This window comes from Lactuca saligna, chromosome 7 (genome assembly GCF_052625555.1).
Source record: "Lactuca saligna cultivar CGN05327 chromosome 7, ASM5262555v1, whole genome shotgun sequence".
Classification (NCBI taxonomy): Eukaryota; Viridiplantae; Streptophyta; class Magnoliopsida; order Asterales; family Asteraceae; genus Lactuca; species Lactuca saligna.
In genome coordinates, this window is record NC_136423.1 from 31,276,192 (window position 1) to 31,290,398 (window position 14,207).

Sequence of the window (14,207 nt, forward strand, 5' to 3'; positions counted from 1 at the left end):
AAAAATTGTGAAAACGTAGGGGTATGAACTCACCTCGGGTGTGTGTTCTTGGTTAAGTACGATGTGGTTGCGATGATCATTGGGTTAGAACACATATAGATTAACCGTATCCTAATTTATATTAACACATAATATCGAGTATAAATTAGATAATCTAATAATTTAAAGTGTTAACTAACACTAGTTTGTATTAAATACTTACAAAGTGCAAAAGAGTTCCTGGAAAATCTAGATGTAGATGTGAAGTGTTCTTGGGTGAAATATGGAGATTTGAAGGTTACTAGGAAAGACTTATGAATATATGAAGAAATGTTTATGAGTTTTGAGAGGATTTGTAATTGATTTTAAACATGAAATGGAATAAATGGGTGTGATTTCGGCCTATAATATATATATATATATATATATATATATATATATATATATATATATATATATATGGAATGGGATAAGAGGATGTGATAAGAAGTGCGAGTGAAGTGATATTTACATTGGTAAGTGTAATAGTGCATTGTGAATGCATCTTATCCTAATCTAAAAGGGGGTTTTCAGCCTAAATGGGAAGGATTTCGGTCTAGCATGACCGAAATCACTTTGCTTCCACTCAAAGATAGAGATTTCGGTCCTAGATTCTCCTAGGAAGAGATTCCGGTCACACATGTGGTATTGATCCCCATAAAACCGAAAACTAATTGTGATTTGATTCCAAATACCGAAATCACAGTGGTAAGGTGTAATTCATGCTTTTTAATTCACTTATTTGACGTGTGTTGACTTGTATTAATTCATATAAGCATGGTTTTCAATATATATATATATATATATATATATATATATATATATATATATATATATATATATATATATATATATAGGGGAGGGTTCGTGCGAAAATGCAAATAATTTGCGAAAACGCGAAAACAAGAAAACCATATGATATTATGTCACCTCAACATTATATTTTGGAAAATAATTCATCCAAACTTTGAAATACATGATGATAATCGATGATAGATGATAAACTATTTCATATTAGCAAAGTATGATTTTTAACATTTTTATTATGAAAACATGAATTTAAAAATGATTAAGGACGTGAAAAAAATATAATTATAAAAACCGTCTTTAAATCTATATTATCATAACACCATCTAATGTAAACTTACTATCTTTAATTTATTGCTAATAAAATTATTTTTTTATAGTACATGTATCTAATTTTCATAAGATAAAAGCTGTTTTCGCGTTTTCGCAGGATATTTATATTTTCGCATGAACTTACTTCTATATATATATATATATATATATATATATATATATATATATATATAAGTATGGTTTTCAAAGTAAAAATTGTTAACTTATATAAACATGGTTTTTAATTTATATATATCTATAAACATATATATATATATATATATATATATATATATATATATATATATATATATATAAATCATGCCCTCATTACTAGAGGTGATTTAAACGTAACAAGGTTACAATGTGGTCTCACTTATGCATGATTAATAGTTAGACTTTTATTGGCTTATATTGACCCGAAATTTCCGATTGTTACATTGTATGTGTGTTTTTAAGGTTCTGTTTCTTACACATAAAAGAGATCTAGAGATATTTTATGTTCTTGTATGTTTTTAAATTATCTTGTGCTTTCGAGTTGGTTTACTAATTTTCACCCTTTAATCATAAGTTCATAACGATATAAAGATGTGAAGGGAGGAAGGTTGATCTAATTTTATGTCATATTGTAGGAATTTGTATACTTCCCAACTGAATTAAAGACTTTGATGATGCAATTAAATTAGGGCTCCAATATATGTCGTTATTATAGAAAAAGTCTAAACATAAATACAATTCCTATATTATTAACCTTTAACATTCTTTTATGAATTTATTTCAGGATTTGGAAAAACTACTTTAATATCATTACAATGTTGAGTGTTTTTCAATGGTTTTAGGGAACCCAAAACTAGAATGTTTAAAAATTAGCAAATATTCTAAAGGTTGAACTACCTTTTACGTTTTTATATATATATTTATATTATTTTTAATCTTTTTAATATTCATTTTTTTTATCTTTTCCTATGTGGTAGGTTTGGCTTTTATATATATATATATATATATATATATATATATATATATATATATATATATATATATATATATATATATATATATATATATAATGTGGTTATGTAAGATTATATCTTAATCGTTACATTACTAAATTGCCCTTATGAAATAGCACAATTATTTGGAGTTTTAGTTACAATATTGATTGAAGTTATGTAAGATCCTATCCTTATGTGCCGGACAAAATGCATATAAAAAAAATTGTTTGCAATTTCTAGACAAGTAGTTTGAAGTATAAAGGGTTTTCATACCTTATTATTTGGATTTTTTTCCGCAGTACAACATAAATCATATAATATTAAGTGTAAAAGGTTTTTGTTAATTACAATACTATACTTTCAATTATTTTTTAATAGGTGTGAAACTTATGTATTACATGAGTTTATCTAAAAAAAATTAAATATAAAATTCAGAATATTTGAGAAGTTTGAATTTATAAGAAAAAAAATATTGAATTATAAAAATTAAAATGTTTTTTTTTCTTTTAAATTTAAACAAATGATTTAGATAAATAAATAAAAGAAATTAATGAAATTTTAGTTTAGTAATTTTGAAATTAGAAGGAAAATCCATTAATGAAATTGATATGTATTTATAATATATAACATTTAATAAAATAGAACAACCATAAAATGATATGTGAAATAAAAATTAATTTAAAATAACCATAAAATTACATGTGACAAAAAAATAAATAAATAAAATAACATAGAACAAAAAATCTTTATTTATTAGAGTTCATTTTAAAAGTATTTTTTTTAAAATATGAAGGGTTGATATGAAGAAATAAAAGTAAGATGCTCTATCAAAAGCTTAGACTTGTTGCGAAACAAATGTTTAATAGTTATTATTATTATTATTATGAAATCTTTATAAAAGTTAATCGTAATACTAGCAAGCCAAATCAAAATTGGATTTGTATAAATTTCGTTTCCGCTTTGTATATATGATTTTTCAATATGACACGATATATATCATAATTCTTTATTAAAGTTGTTGGAATATAAATGAAATATCTTTTGAGCACTTTACAATTAATTAACTATTAAGTTTTTGATAAAAAGTATATAACTCAAAATAAAAATGTGAAACTCACATTCGAATCCGTTGATAACGAGACATAAATTGCAGTATCAGTGGTGTGTAGACCACAGAAGGAAAAAGACGCCCACTTTCGATCGTTTACTGGGTTAAAAGTCCCTTTGTCCTTTATCTCCCAGTTCTTAGGTCCATAAATCATTCAACCTTCAATCATATTCTCTTCTCTCCGCCGAATTCATCACCTTTATAACCTAATCATCATCAATCGCTCCGTTTCTGTGGCTGGGATCTTTCTTTCTACCAAAGATCTCAATCTCATAGGTATTGACAATCATATCATCACTTGTAAGTCCCTGCAACTAATGGGTTCTCAGGTTTTTCATGTTCGCTTCTTACTTAATATCATCTGAGATTCAGTACGATCACTGTTCTCGTTCTTCAATCATTAGTTTATTAGTTTTCACGGAATCGGTGAAGTGTCAGTCGTTTGAAGCCTAAATCTGGTATAATCTGTTGTGTGAAGGAATTCAATAAGATTGAAATTGGCACCCGTTGACTTTTTCTATATGAACTGATTACTGCACCAGTTATGCATGTTTCAAGTTCCCATACATATCCTAAATACTATCTCTCAGGATTCGGAGTGATCTGGAATGCTTGTTTTTTGCAGGAAAGCAAAAAAAAAAACTCGAATGAAGTATACAATTTAGAAGCAGTTGATTCATTTTCAATCGGAGAAGATGGGGTTTAATCCCTTGGACTCATACTGTCGTCCGGTGGAAAATGGTGTATGGGCGACGGCGGTGGACAACGAATTTGGGCCTTACACACCTTGTGCAACCGATTCACTGGTTACTGGCATTTCCCATTTGGTACTTCTGGGAATCTGCATATACAGGATATGGGTGACGAAGAAGAATTTCAAAGTGCAAAGGTTCAAATTGAGGTCGAATCTCTACAATTACTTTTTGGGATTATTGGCTCTTTACTGTACTGCTGAGCCTTTGGTCAGATTGATAATGGGGATTTCGGCTTTCAATGTTGATGCAGAGACTGGTCTTGCCCCATACGAGGTTTGTTTCTTTCTGATTGACTTAATGACCTAATGGCATGTTTGTATAAGTTATCTTCAATCTTCAATTGTTCATTCGTTATAACCACTATATGGTGATTTTACGAAAAAGATCATTTTTTTTTCTTTCAGTTACATGTAAGTAAATATGAATGTATATTTATGGCTATCTTAGCTGATTATTGAATATTTGAGAAACTGATTATAGAAGTGCATTATTGTCTTCTTTTTTCCCTTTTTGGTAAATTTATTTCTATAAAGCAATACTTAAACTCTTTGTATTCTCTATTTACCAAAATTCTGTCACCTGCCAACTTGAATTGACTCATAAGATGTTTGACACTTCTTTCATATTCATATAGGCTTGAATATTGAAGTGCATATGCTAGGGTAGAATATTAATTAAGTAAATATATTATTTCCATAATAACATAACTCTATAAATATGGACTATAGGAGATTGATTATTGTGCTTGATTTGATTGATAATATTCTAGAATTAGATTAGCCAGGGAACCTACCTCACATGATCTTTATACTAATTAAGTTACATCAACAATACTAATAATAACTAATTAACTATTAGGGTAGTTAGAAATCTATAAAGGAAGGGTGAAATTTACCAATCCATTATAAATGCTATAAGTTGTTGCAAACTTCACGATTTTCATTTTTTTTTTTTTTTTTGCAGATTGTTACCTTAGTTATCAAGACTCTTGCATGGGGCTTTGTGTTGATTGTGCTCGGGGTCGAAACCGTAATTTATGTTTGTGAAGTTCGTTGGTTTATGAGATTTGGTGTCATTTATGCTTTGCTTGGAGATGCTGTCTTGTTCAACCTTGTGCTTTCAGTGAGCCAATATTACACAAAGTCAGTTTTTTAATACTATATTTTTGCATATTTACACCATATGAAAGCTTTATAATAAAAATTCAATCTTTTTTTTTTTTTTTTTGCAGAGATGTACTGTATCTGTATTTCAGTGAGGTTGCGATCCAGGTTAGTTTTTTTTTTTTCTTTCTTTCTTTTTGTAATTTATGAATCCTGTAGACATTTGTTTTATCTGATGTAGGTTTTGTTTGGGGTATGCTTGATTGTGTATCTTCCAACTTTGGATCCTTATCCGGGTTACACCCCAATACGGGTCGACCCGTTGGATGATGGTGAATATGAAGAACTTGGTGGAAGTGAAGAAATTTGTCCAGAAAGACGCACCAACATTATTTCTAGTAAGTCCTTTTATTGGTTTAATTTGAAATTTAGTTTTACAAATTATAACAACTTGAATCTTTTTATAATATCTTTTCTTGTTTCTTTTTAGGTATCTTCTTCTCTTGGATGAATCCACTCATGCTTTTAGGTTACAAAAGACCTCTCACAGAGAAAGATATATGGAAACTTGACACTTGGGATCAAACAGAAACACTTAACAGCAAGTATGTTGTTGTTTCCAGTTTCTAGTTTTTACTTATATATATTTTTCTACAAATGCTAATTCCATTTTTGCCCTTCAGATTCCAAATATATTGGGAAGAAGAGCTCCGCAAACCTAAACCATGGCTTTTAAGGGCTTTACATCGTAGTCTTGGAGGAAGGTTTGTATAATAACATTCTCATACAAAGTTTTGTTAAATATTAATTCATGTTTCTGTTAAAAGATTATAACTTTTATTTAATTACAGGTTTTGGTGGGGAGGCTTTTGGAAGGTATTTAATGAATATTTCAGTTTTGACTTTTGAGTTCAATTGTTTCTGCATAGTTTTGAATCTCAATTAATTTTGTTCCTTTTTTTTTTGTCCATTTGTAGATTGGCAATGATCTTTCTCAGTTTGTTGGACCACTGATTTTGAACCAACTGTTATTGGTGAGTTTACTATTAATTTCCAAACATTTCCATTGATTTATAATTTTATTCCCCTTTTTACTATTTTTTAATATTGGATAATCTGTAGTCTATGCAAGAACGTGGTCCAGCTCAGATTGGTTACATCTATGCTTTCACAATCTTTGTTGGAGTGGTATAAATTCTTGTTACTTTTCCTTTTTCCCAATAACCAAGGGTAAATTTGTAAAATGTTTTAAGAAAGTTATTTTGGTTCATTTAGGTACTTGGTGTGCTGTGTGAGGCTCAATATTTTCAGAATGTTATGCGTGTTGGTTATCGCCTTCGTTCGACTCTGGTAATTACTTTTTTAGCATATTTTAAGGATGTTTGGAGCTTGTTTTTGTACACACCTAATTGAACCTATTTTTCCTCAAAGATTGCTGCAGTCTTCCGGAAGACTTTGAGGCTAACTAATGAAAGTCGCAGAAAGATTGCATCTGGGAAGATAGTTAATTTGATGACAACTGATTCTGAATCACTTGGGGCATGTTTCATTATCATTTTTCTCCATTTTAGTCATATATATCATATAATATTGTTTTTTCTTTTTCTCTTTCTAATTTATATTTTCTTTTTCAACAGCAAGTAACACAATCACTTCACACTTTATGGTCTGCACCTTTTCGTATCATTCTTGCTTTGGTTCTTCTCTACCAACAACTTGGTGTTGCTTCAGTCCTTGGTGCATTATTGCTAGTTCTCATGTTCCCCATACAGGTACTATCACTCATACATACATACATACATACAATCATGCATGCATACATATAACTTGTAATTTGTCATTTTGAAACAGACTTTGGTTATCAGTAGAATGCAAAAAATGTCAAAGGAAGGACTGCAGAGAACCGATAAGAGAATTGGTCTCATGAATGAAATCTTAGCAGCCATGGACACTGTCAAGTACTCTCCTCTCCCTCTCTCTTTCTTTCCAATATGTATTTTTTAATTATTTAAAATACCATCTTTGACTTTATTTGACTTTTGTATCAGATGCTATGCTTGGGAGAATAGTTTCCAAGAAAAGGTTCAAGTTGTTAGAACAGATGAATTGTCATGGTTTCGAAGAGTACAAATGCTAGGATCGGTATGTTATCAAGTAATAATCAAAGAATTATACTTTTTTGTGATTTTGACATTATTTCTTTTTCTTTTTGCAGTTGAATACTTTTTTCTTGAATAGTATTCCAGTGGTTGTGATTGTGGTTTCATTTGGGTTGTTTACATTATTTGGAGGAGACCTGACACCTGCTCGAGCCTTCACATCACTTTCTTTATTCGCTGTATTACGTTTTCCACTCTTCATGCTTCCAAATATGGTCACTCAGGTTCGTGACTTCATTCCACATGCTATATCTTTACACAAGTTTCTTGTAGAACAAACCATCTCTTTCTCCTTCTCTTTTATCTTTTATCTTCTAACTGTTATTGTTTTTATTTGCAGGTTGTAAATGCTAATGTGTCTTTGAAACGTTTGGAAGATCTTCTATTAGCTGAAGAGAGACTTCTTCTTCCAAATCCGCCTCTTGAACCAGGGCTTCCAGCTATCTCAATTAGAAATGGCTTCTTTTCATGGGATTCAAAGGTGTCTTTTTTGAATCCATGTTTTTCTATAACACTTATATGATTTAGGTGACTAATTGCAACTTCTGTTATGGTTGTTGCAGCCTGATAAACCAACACTGTCAAATATAAACTTGGATATACCAATTGGTAGTCTGGTGGCAATTGTGGGAAGTACAGGAGAGGGTAAAACATCACTTGTATCTGCCATGCTTGGGGAGCTGCCACCTGTCAGTGATTCACATGTTGTTATGAGAGGAACAGTTGCTTATGTCCCACAAGTCTCATGGATCTTCAATGCAACTGTAAGTCATACTCATAAGTCATATACTCATATCATTCCTTTTTCTTAATTCCAACATAGTAATTTATATATGTTTATTTTTCAGGTACGTGACAACATTTTGTTTGGATCAACCTTTGAATCTAGTAGATATGAGAAGACAATAGATGTAACTGCACTTCACCATGACTTAGACTTGCTTCCTGTGAGTATATATATCATTATGTTTCATCAATTTTCAATCTCCAATTTCTTTTATGCATAAGTCACTCATGAGTTATATATGATCTTTTATGGTATAGGGTGGTGATCTTACTGAGATTGGGGAAAGAGGGGTGAATATTAGTGGAGGGCAAAAACAAAGAGTTTCCATGGCTAGAGCTGTATACTCCAACTCAGATGTATTCGTGTTTGATGATCCTTTGAGTGCTCTAGATGCTCATGTAGGTCGACAGGTGTTTGAGAAATGTATTAAAGAAGAATTAAAAGGAAAAACACGAGTTCTAGTTACAAATCAGCTACATTTTCTTTCACAAGTGGATAGGATCCTTTTGGTCCATGAAGGCATGGTGAAAGAGGAGGGAACCTTTGAGGAACTTTCAGAGCATGGTGCACTCTTTCAAAAGTTAATGGAAAATGCAGGAAAGATGGAGGAATATGTGGAAGAACAGGAAGCCATTGAAGAAACTGATACAAAGGTATCAAAACCCGTTGCTAATGGTGTCAATGGTGAGTCAGCAAAGGATGATAAAAAGAAAGGACCAAAATCTGTTCTTATTAAACAAGAAGAACGTGAAACAGGTGTAATCAGCTTCAATGTTTTGAAGAGGTAAACCACTTACATATACATACATACATATGTACATATATTTACTTTTTATTTATTTGTTTCAGGTATAAAGATGCATTAGGAGGCTGGTTTGTTGTGGTTATACTGTTCGGGTGTTATGCTGCAACAGAAACTTTAAGAATACTGAGTAGCTCATGGTTGAGTATTTGGACAGATGAAAGCACCCCAAAGAACTACAGTCCACTATTCTATAATCTCATCTATGCACTTCTATCACTTGGTCAAGTATGTTACTAATCAATCACACAAAAATTTCAAAAATTTCTTTTCTTTCAAAACTTACAATTTGGGATTTTCAGGTTATGGTGACATTGGTGAACTCTTTTTGGTTGATTGTGACAAGTCTTCATGCTGCTAGGAAGTTGCATAATGCTATGCTTGGGTCCATATTGAGGGCTCCTATGGTCTTTTTCCACACGAATCCCCTTGGGCGTATCATTAACAGATTTTCAAAAGATCTTGGTGACATAGATCGAAACGTTGCCCCATTTGTGAACATGTTTTTGGGACAGGTGTCACAGCTTTTGTCAACCTTTGTTCTAATCGGATTATTAAGCACCATGTCTCTATGGGCCATATTACCACTTCTCTTAGTCTTCTATGGAGCTTATCTCTATTATCAGGTTTGCAAATCCCACATTTCTACATTTATACTCAAATATGAAATTTCATTGTCATTAACTCATTAATCACTATTCATTCTCTCAGAGCACAGCACGTGAAGTAAAAAGATTAGATTCCATCACAAGATCACCTGTATATGCTCAATTTGGTGAAGCCCTAAATGGTCTTTCCACAATTCGTGCATACAAAGCATACGATCGAATGGCAAAAATCAATGGAAACTCAATGGACAACAACATCCGGTTCACATTAGTCAACATGAGTGCAAACCGTTGGTTAGCAATTCGGTTAGAAACCGTAGGTGGGCTCATGATCTGGCTAACTGCAACTTTTGCAGTTATGCAAAATGGAAAAGCAAGAAACCAAGAAGCATTCGCATCCACCATGGGATTGCTTCTAAGTTATGCATTAAACATCACAACATTGTTAACAACTGTTCTTAGACTTGCAAGTTTAGCTGAAAACAGTTTGAATGCTGTTGAACGTGTTGGGACTTATATTGAATTGCCTTCTGAGGCTCCGGGAGTTATTGAGGATAACAGGCCGCCACCTGGCTGGCCTTCTGAGGGTTCTATAAAGTTTGAGGATGTTGTTTTGAGGTATAGGCCTGAGCTGCCACCTGTCCTCCATGGGTTGACTTTCTTGATTCCTGCAAGTGATAAAATTGGAATCGTTGGAAGAACAGGAGCGGGGAAATCGAGTATGTTGAATGCGTTGTTTCGGATTGTGGAATTGGAGAAGGGTAGAATTGTAATTGATAATTGTGATATTGGGAAGTTTGGGTTGACTGATTTGAGGAAAGTTCTTGGGATTATACCACAAGCACCTGTTCTTTTTTCAGGTATGTTTAATTTCCTGAATCCTGATTTGATTAAGTAACGATAAAATCTAGTTTTTTGTTGATTGATATTTTGTGAGTGAAGGAACTGTGAGATTCAATCTTGACCCTTTCAATGAGCATAATGATCCTGATCTTTGGGAATCCTTGGAGAGGGCCCACTTGAAGGATGTGATTAGGAGGAATCCTTTGGGGTTAGATGCTGAGGTGTCAGAGGCTGGAGAGAATTTCAGTGTAGGACAGAGACAATTACTAAGTCTTTCACGTGCATTGCTTCGAAGATCAAAGATTCTTGTTCTTGATGAAGCAACTGCAGCTGTTGATGTTAGAACAGATGCACTTATCCAAAAAACAATCCGTGAAGAATTCAAATCATGCACGATGATCATCATTGCTCATCGTTTAAACACCATTATTGATTGTGATCGCATCCTTCTTCTTGATGCTGGTCAGGTATATATACATATATATATTATATATAAAATATCTCCCTTTATTTATTATTATTATTATTTTTTAATGTAAATGATTTCCTATTTGATTTTATTCCAGGTTGTTGAGTATGATGCTCCAGGAAAGCTATTGCAAAATGAACAAACTGCATTTTCAAAAATGGTACAAAGTACAGGGGCTGCAAATGCACAGTATTTGCGTACCTTAGCATTTGAAGCGGAAGGTGACAAGGCGGAGAAAGCGGCGGTGGCCGGACAGAGGAGGTGGCTGGCCTCCACGCGGTGGGCAGCTGCCGCCCAGTTTGCACTTTCTGCTACCCTGAATTCATCTCAAAACGACCTTGTTCATATGGAGTTTGAAAATGATAATAATAATATACTTAAAAGAACAAAGGATGCGGTTGTAACTCTTCAGGGTGTTTTGAAAGGGGAACATGATAAAGAGATTGAAGAGTCACTTGAACGTTCACAGGTCCCTAGGGAGAGATGGTGGTCTGCTCTCTATAAAGTAGTGGAAGGTATATGATTCTTAATACCCAATTATAGCATTCTACTTTTGTAAAAAAAATATATGTATTTTTTTTTATAAAAGTAGGTTGCGATTTCTCGCATTTGACTTTGTGTGGGGTCCACTTCCAGGTCTTTCGGTGATGGGGAAGTTGGGGCGTAACAAGCTCCAGCTGTCGGAATATGGGGGATTTAAAGATGAAGCGATTGATTGGGACCATGTTCAGATATAGTAATGGAATAAATGGCTTCAATTCAATGCTCAAGTCAAGATCAATTATGGTTGATTGGTTTTGGTCTAATTTGAAATATATATATAATTAGAATGTAATTTTCATGGAACTGTAATTTTGACCAGATAGCCTATAGACACACGGGGATTGGCCCCTTATCTACATTTTTGTTCATTGTGTTTAAGAAAGATTTTTACTTAGATTTTGAAATAAATTTTGCACCAAAGGTGGATTTTGTCTATTTACTTTGAAGCAAAGGACATAATTTTTCATTGATTTGAGTTTTCTACTTAAAAGTTGAAGGCTAAAAGCTCGTTACCCAACGTACTCTATGTATTTTTGAGTTGCTTACACCTGATTCAAAAATCCTCCACTTTTTGTGATGAGAATATTTTTAGTCGAGTTTATCACCTTACCCTCCTACCCTCTACCTTCATGTTCTAGTCAAATTTACAATCATACCCTACTACCGTTTTCCTCATCTTATGCTCAGGCACTCAGCATGAGGTACTATGAGATTATTAGGGTCAATTTGATCTTTTAAGGCTTAAATTTTCAAACGCCATTGACCTCCAATGGTCATTTTAAGTCTTAATATTTCACGCACAATTGACATAAAGGGAAGCTTCAATAACACAAGAAAAGGGAGCCTTCACAAACCAAAAATCACTCTCTTTTGTATAGATGCTTTAAAACCTTTTTTTTCTCTCTCATCAATTTCACCGTCGATGGATAATGTAGGGTCCTGTTACTCATACGGGCAAATATCCTATTTATAGGCTTAAGAGAGTCGGTTACATAATTGAGTTGCAATCCTATGATTGCAATACGACAAATTATTTTACAATTTAGTCCTTTAGACTATGGAGGGACTAACACTTTATGTTACATCACATTCTAATACTAGTGACATCTAATAAATTATTCTACCGACACTTTTAAATAATTACATTCATAAAATTTACAATCCCTTCCACATTGAAATGACACGTTTATTCAATAATGTCTTCAATAATAATGGCTTTATACATCATTGTTTGTGTCATCTGAAACCTATATCACACGCTTTCTTTTCCCTTTTCATCAATTCGGCGGTTCTTTTTTGCTTTTGCATACAAACTCTCTATTTTACACTCATGATCCCTTTATTTTTTGAGTTTTTCAACTTATTTATAATTATTAACAATATTTATATTATTCTTTTATAACACATTTAAGTATTTTAATTTTTGGTACCAAACAATAACTTATATTTTATATAGCACTATTAATTTATTGTATTTATTTGAACATTTTTTTAAATTGGTTTTTATACATTTATTTTTGTATAATAATTTATTATTTTTTACAACTTGAAAGTTTTAAAACTACAAACCTACATATTTTTTTCATATAACTTTCACATTTTGAAAAAATAATTCATTATTTTTTTATAACTTGCAAATTAAAAGAATAACATATCACTTCATATATAACTATTACAAAATTCAAAAAATAATTCATCATTTTTTTACAACTTGTAATTTCAAAGAATAAAACATCACTTCGTTTATAACTTTTACAAATTTAAAAAATAATTCATTATTTTTTTTACAACTTGCAATTTCAAAGAATAAAACATCACTTCGTTTATAAATTTTACAAATTTCAAAAAATAATTCATCATTTTTTTTTACAACTTGTAATTTGAAAGAATAACATATCATTTCATCTATAGCTTTAACAAATTTAAAAAAATAACTCCTCTCTATATAAATGTCAAGTACTACACAAATATATTTATCATTACCCATCTTTTTATAATTCTCAATTACTACTCCTATAAAACTTCTATACCAGTTTTCATCAATATAATGATGAGTTTTCAGCCAAACGAAGGAAATGAAGTTGTCAACAACTCGTCAGAATTTTCTACAAAAAATGTATTAGCATATATTTTATCTTCATAAATTGTCAAATGACATTATAATTTTTTAACCAAACAAGTCATTTTCAAGTGTTCAAATCATGTGACGATTTAATAGAATGGGTGCAAAAGATGGGACGTGTGCTTGGGTACATTATTAACATAAGAAGAAAAAAGATAAGAGGAAGTGGACTCTTAACTAAAGTTAATCTTATATGCGATCGTGGTGGTATTTATAAAAGTAAAAAAATCTCCAGTAGAAATACTCGCACAAAAAAAATTAATTATCCTTTTGAATTGAAGGGTAAATATTCAAAATTACTTGATTCTTGGACGTTAAGTGTGGTATGTGAAATACATAACCATGAACCCTCAGAAGATATGGAGGGTCATGCATTTGCAATGCGATTGACTGATAATGAATTTCGTTTGGTGGCCGATTTATCAGCAAAAAATGTAAAGCCGCATGATATTTTATCAACGTTGAAAGAGAAATATCCGAAAAATGTGTCTACATTCCAAACAATATACAATGCTAAAACGAAAATACGGAAGAATGAGCACGAAGGTATGACCCAAATGCAAGGTCTTTTGTCATCTTTGAAGAAAGGAGGTTATATTTATTATTATCGTGCAAATAATTTGTCTAACGAGTTAGAAGATTTATTCTTTATTCATCCGACATCATTGGAGATCTGGCAAGCATTCCACAAGTAATGTTGATGGATGCAACTTACAAAACAAATAAGTATAAGATGTCTATTCTCGAAGTTGTCGGCGTAACTTCAACTCGGCTAACAT

At 31.7% G+C, this 14,207-nt stretch overlaps 2 protein-coding genes across 2 annotated transcripts; both read left to right on the forward strand.

The window, feature by feature from the left end:
• The first annotated feature begins 3,258 nt into the window (after nucleotides 1-3,258).
• Nucleotides 3,259-11,741, forward strand: LOC145004094 (ABC transporter C family member 2-like). Its single transcript, XM_078962995.1, has 26 exons — nucleotides 3,259-3,513; nucleotides 3,863-4,265; nucleotides 4,956-5,134; nucleotides 5,224-5,263; nucleotides 5,337-5,493; nucleotides 5,586-5,700; nucleotides 5,779-5,859; nucleotides 5,947-5,971; nucleotides 6,073-6,129; nucleotides 6,218-6,283; nucleotides 6,371-6,445; nucleotides 6,527-6,634; nucleotides 6,733-6,867; nucleotides 6,947-7,053; nucleotides 7,144-7,237; nucleotides 7,311-7,478; nucleotides 7,595-7,735; nucleotides 7,818-8,018; nucleotides 8,103-8,201; nucleotides 8,299-8,825; nucleotides 8,891-9,071; nucleotides 9,146-9,469; nucleotides 9,555-10,311; nucleotides 10,394-10,761; nucleotides 10,861-11,278; nucleotides 11,400-11,741. The coding sequence occupies exons 2-26, from the start codon at nucleotides 3,933-3,935 to the stop codon at nucleotides 11,498-11,500; spliced, it is 4,857 nt and encodes a 1,618-aa protein (XP_078819121.1). The 5' UTR covers nucleotides 3,259-3,513; nucleotides 3,863-3,932; the 3' UTR covers nucleotides 11,501-11,741.
• Nucleotides 11,742-13,787: 2,046 nt separating this feature from the next.
• Nucleotides 13,788-14,123, forward strand: LOC145006800 (uncharacterized). Its single transcript, XM_078965846.1, has one exon. The coding sequence runs from the start codon at nucleotides 13,788-13,790 to the stop codon at nucleotides 14,121-14,123; it is 336 nt and encodes a 111-aa protein (XP_078821972.1).
• The last annotated feature ends 84 nt before the right edge of the window (nucleotides 14,124-14,207 follow it).

Excerpts from the sequence above, each read along its gene's own strand:
- LOC145006800 (XM_078965846.1), top strand. The coding sequence starts at position 13,788 with ATGGAGGGTCATGCATTTGCAATGCGATTGACTGATAATGAATTTCGT.
- LOC145004094 (XM_078962995.1), top strand. The coding sequence starts at position 3,933 with ATGGGGTTTAATCCCTTGGACTCATACTGTCGTCCGGTGGAAAATGGT. Across the intron at positions 5,264-5,336 it reads TCAGTGAGGTTGCGATCCAG|GTTTTGTTTGGGGTATGCTT; the intron begins GTTAGTTTTTTT and ends TATCTGATGTAG. Across the intron at positions 8,826-8,890 it reads AGCTTCAATGTTTTGAAGAG|GTATAAAGATGCATTAGGAG; the intron begins GTAAACCACTTA and ends TATTTGTTTCAG.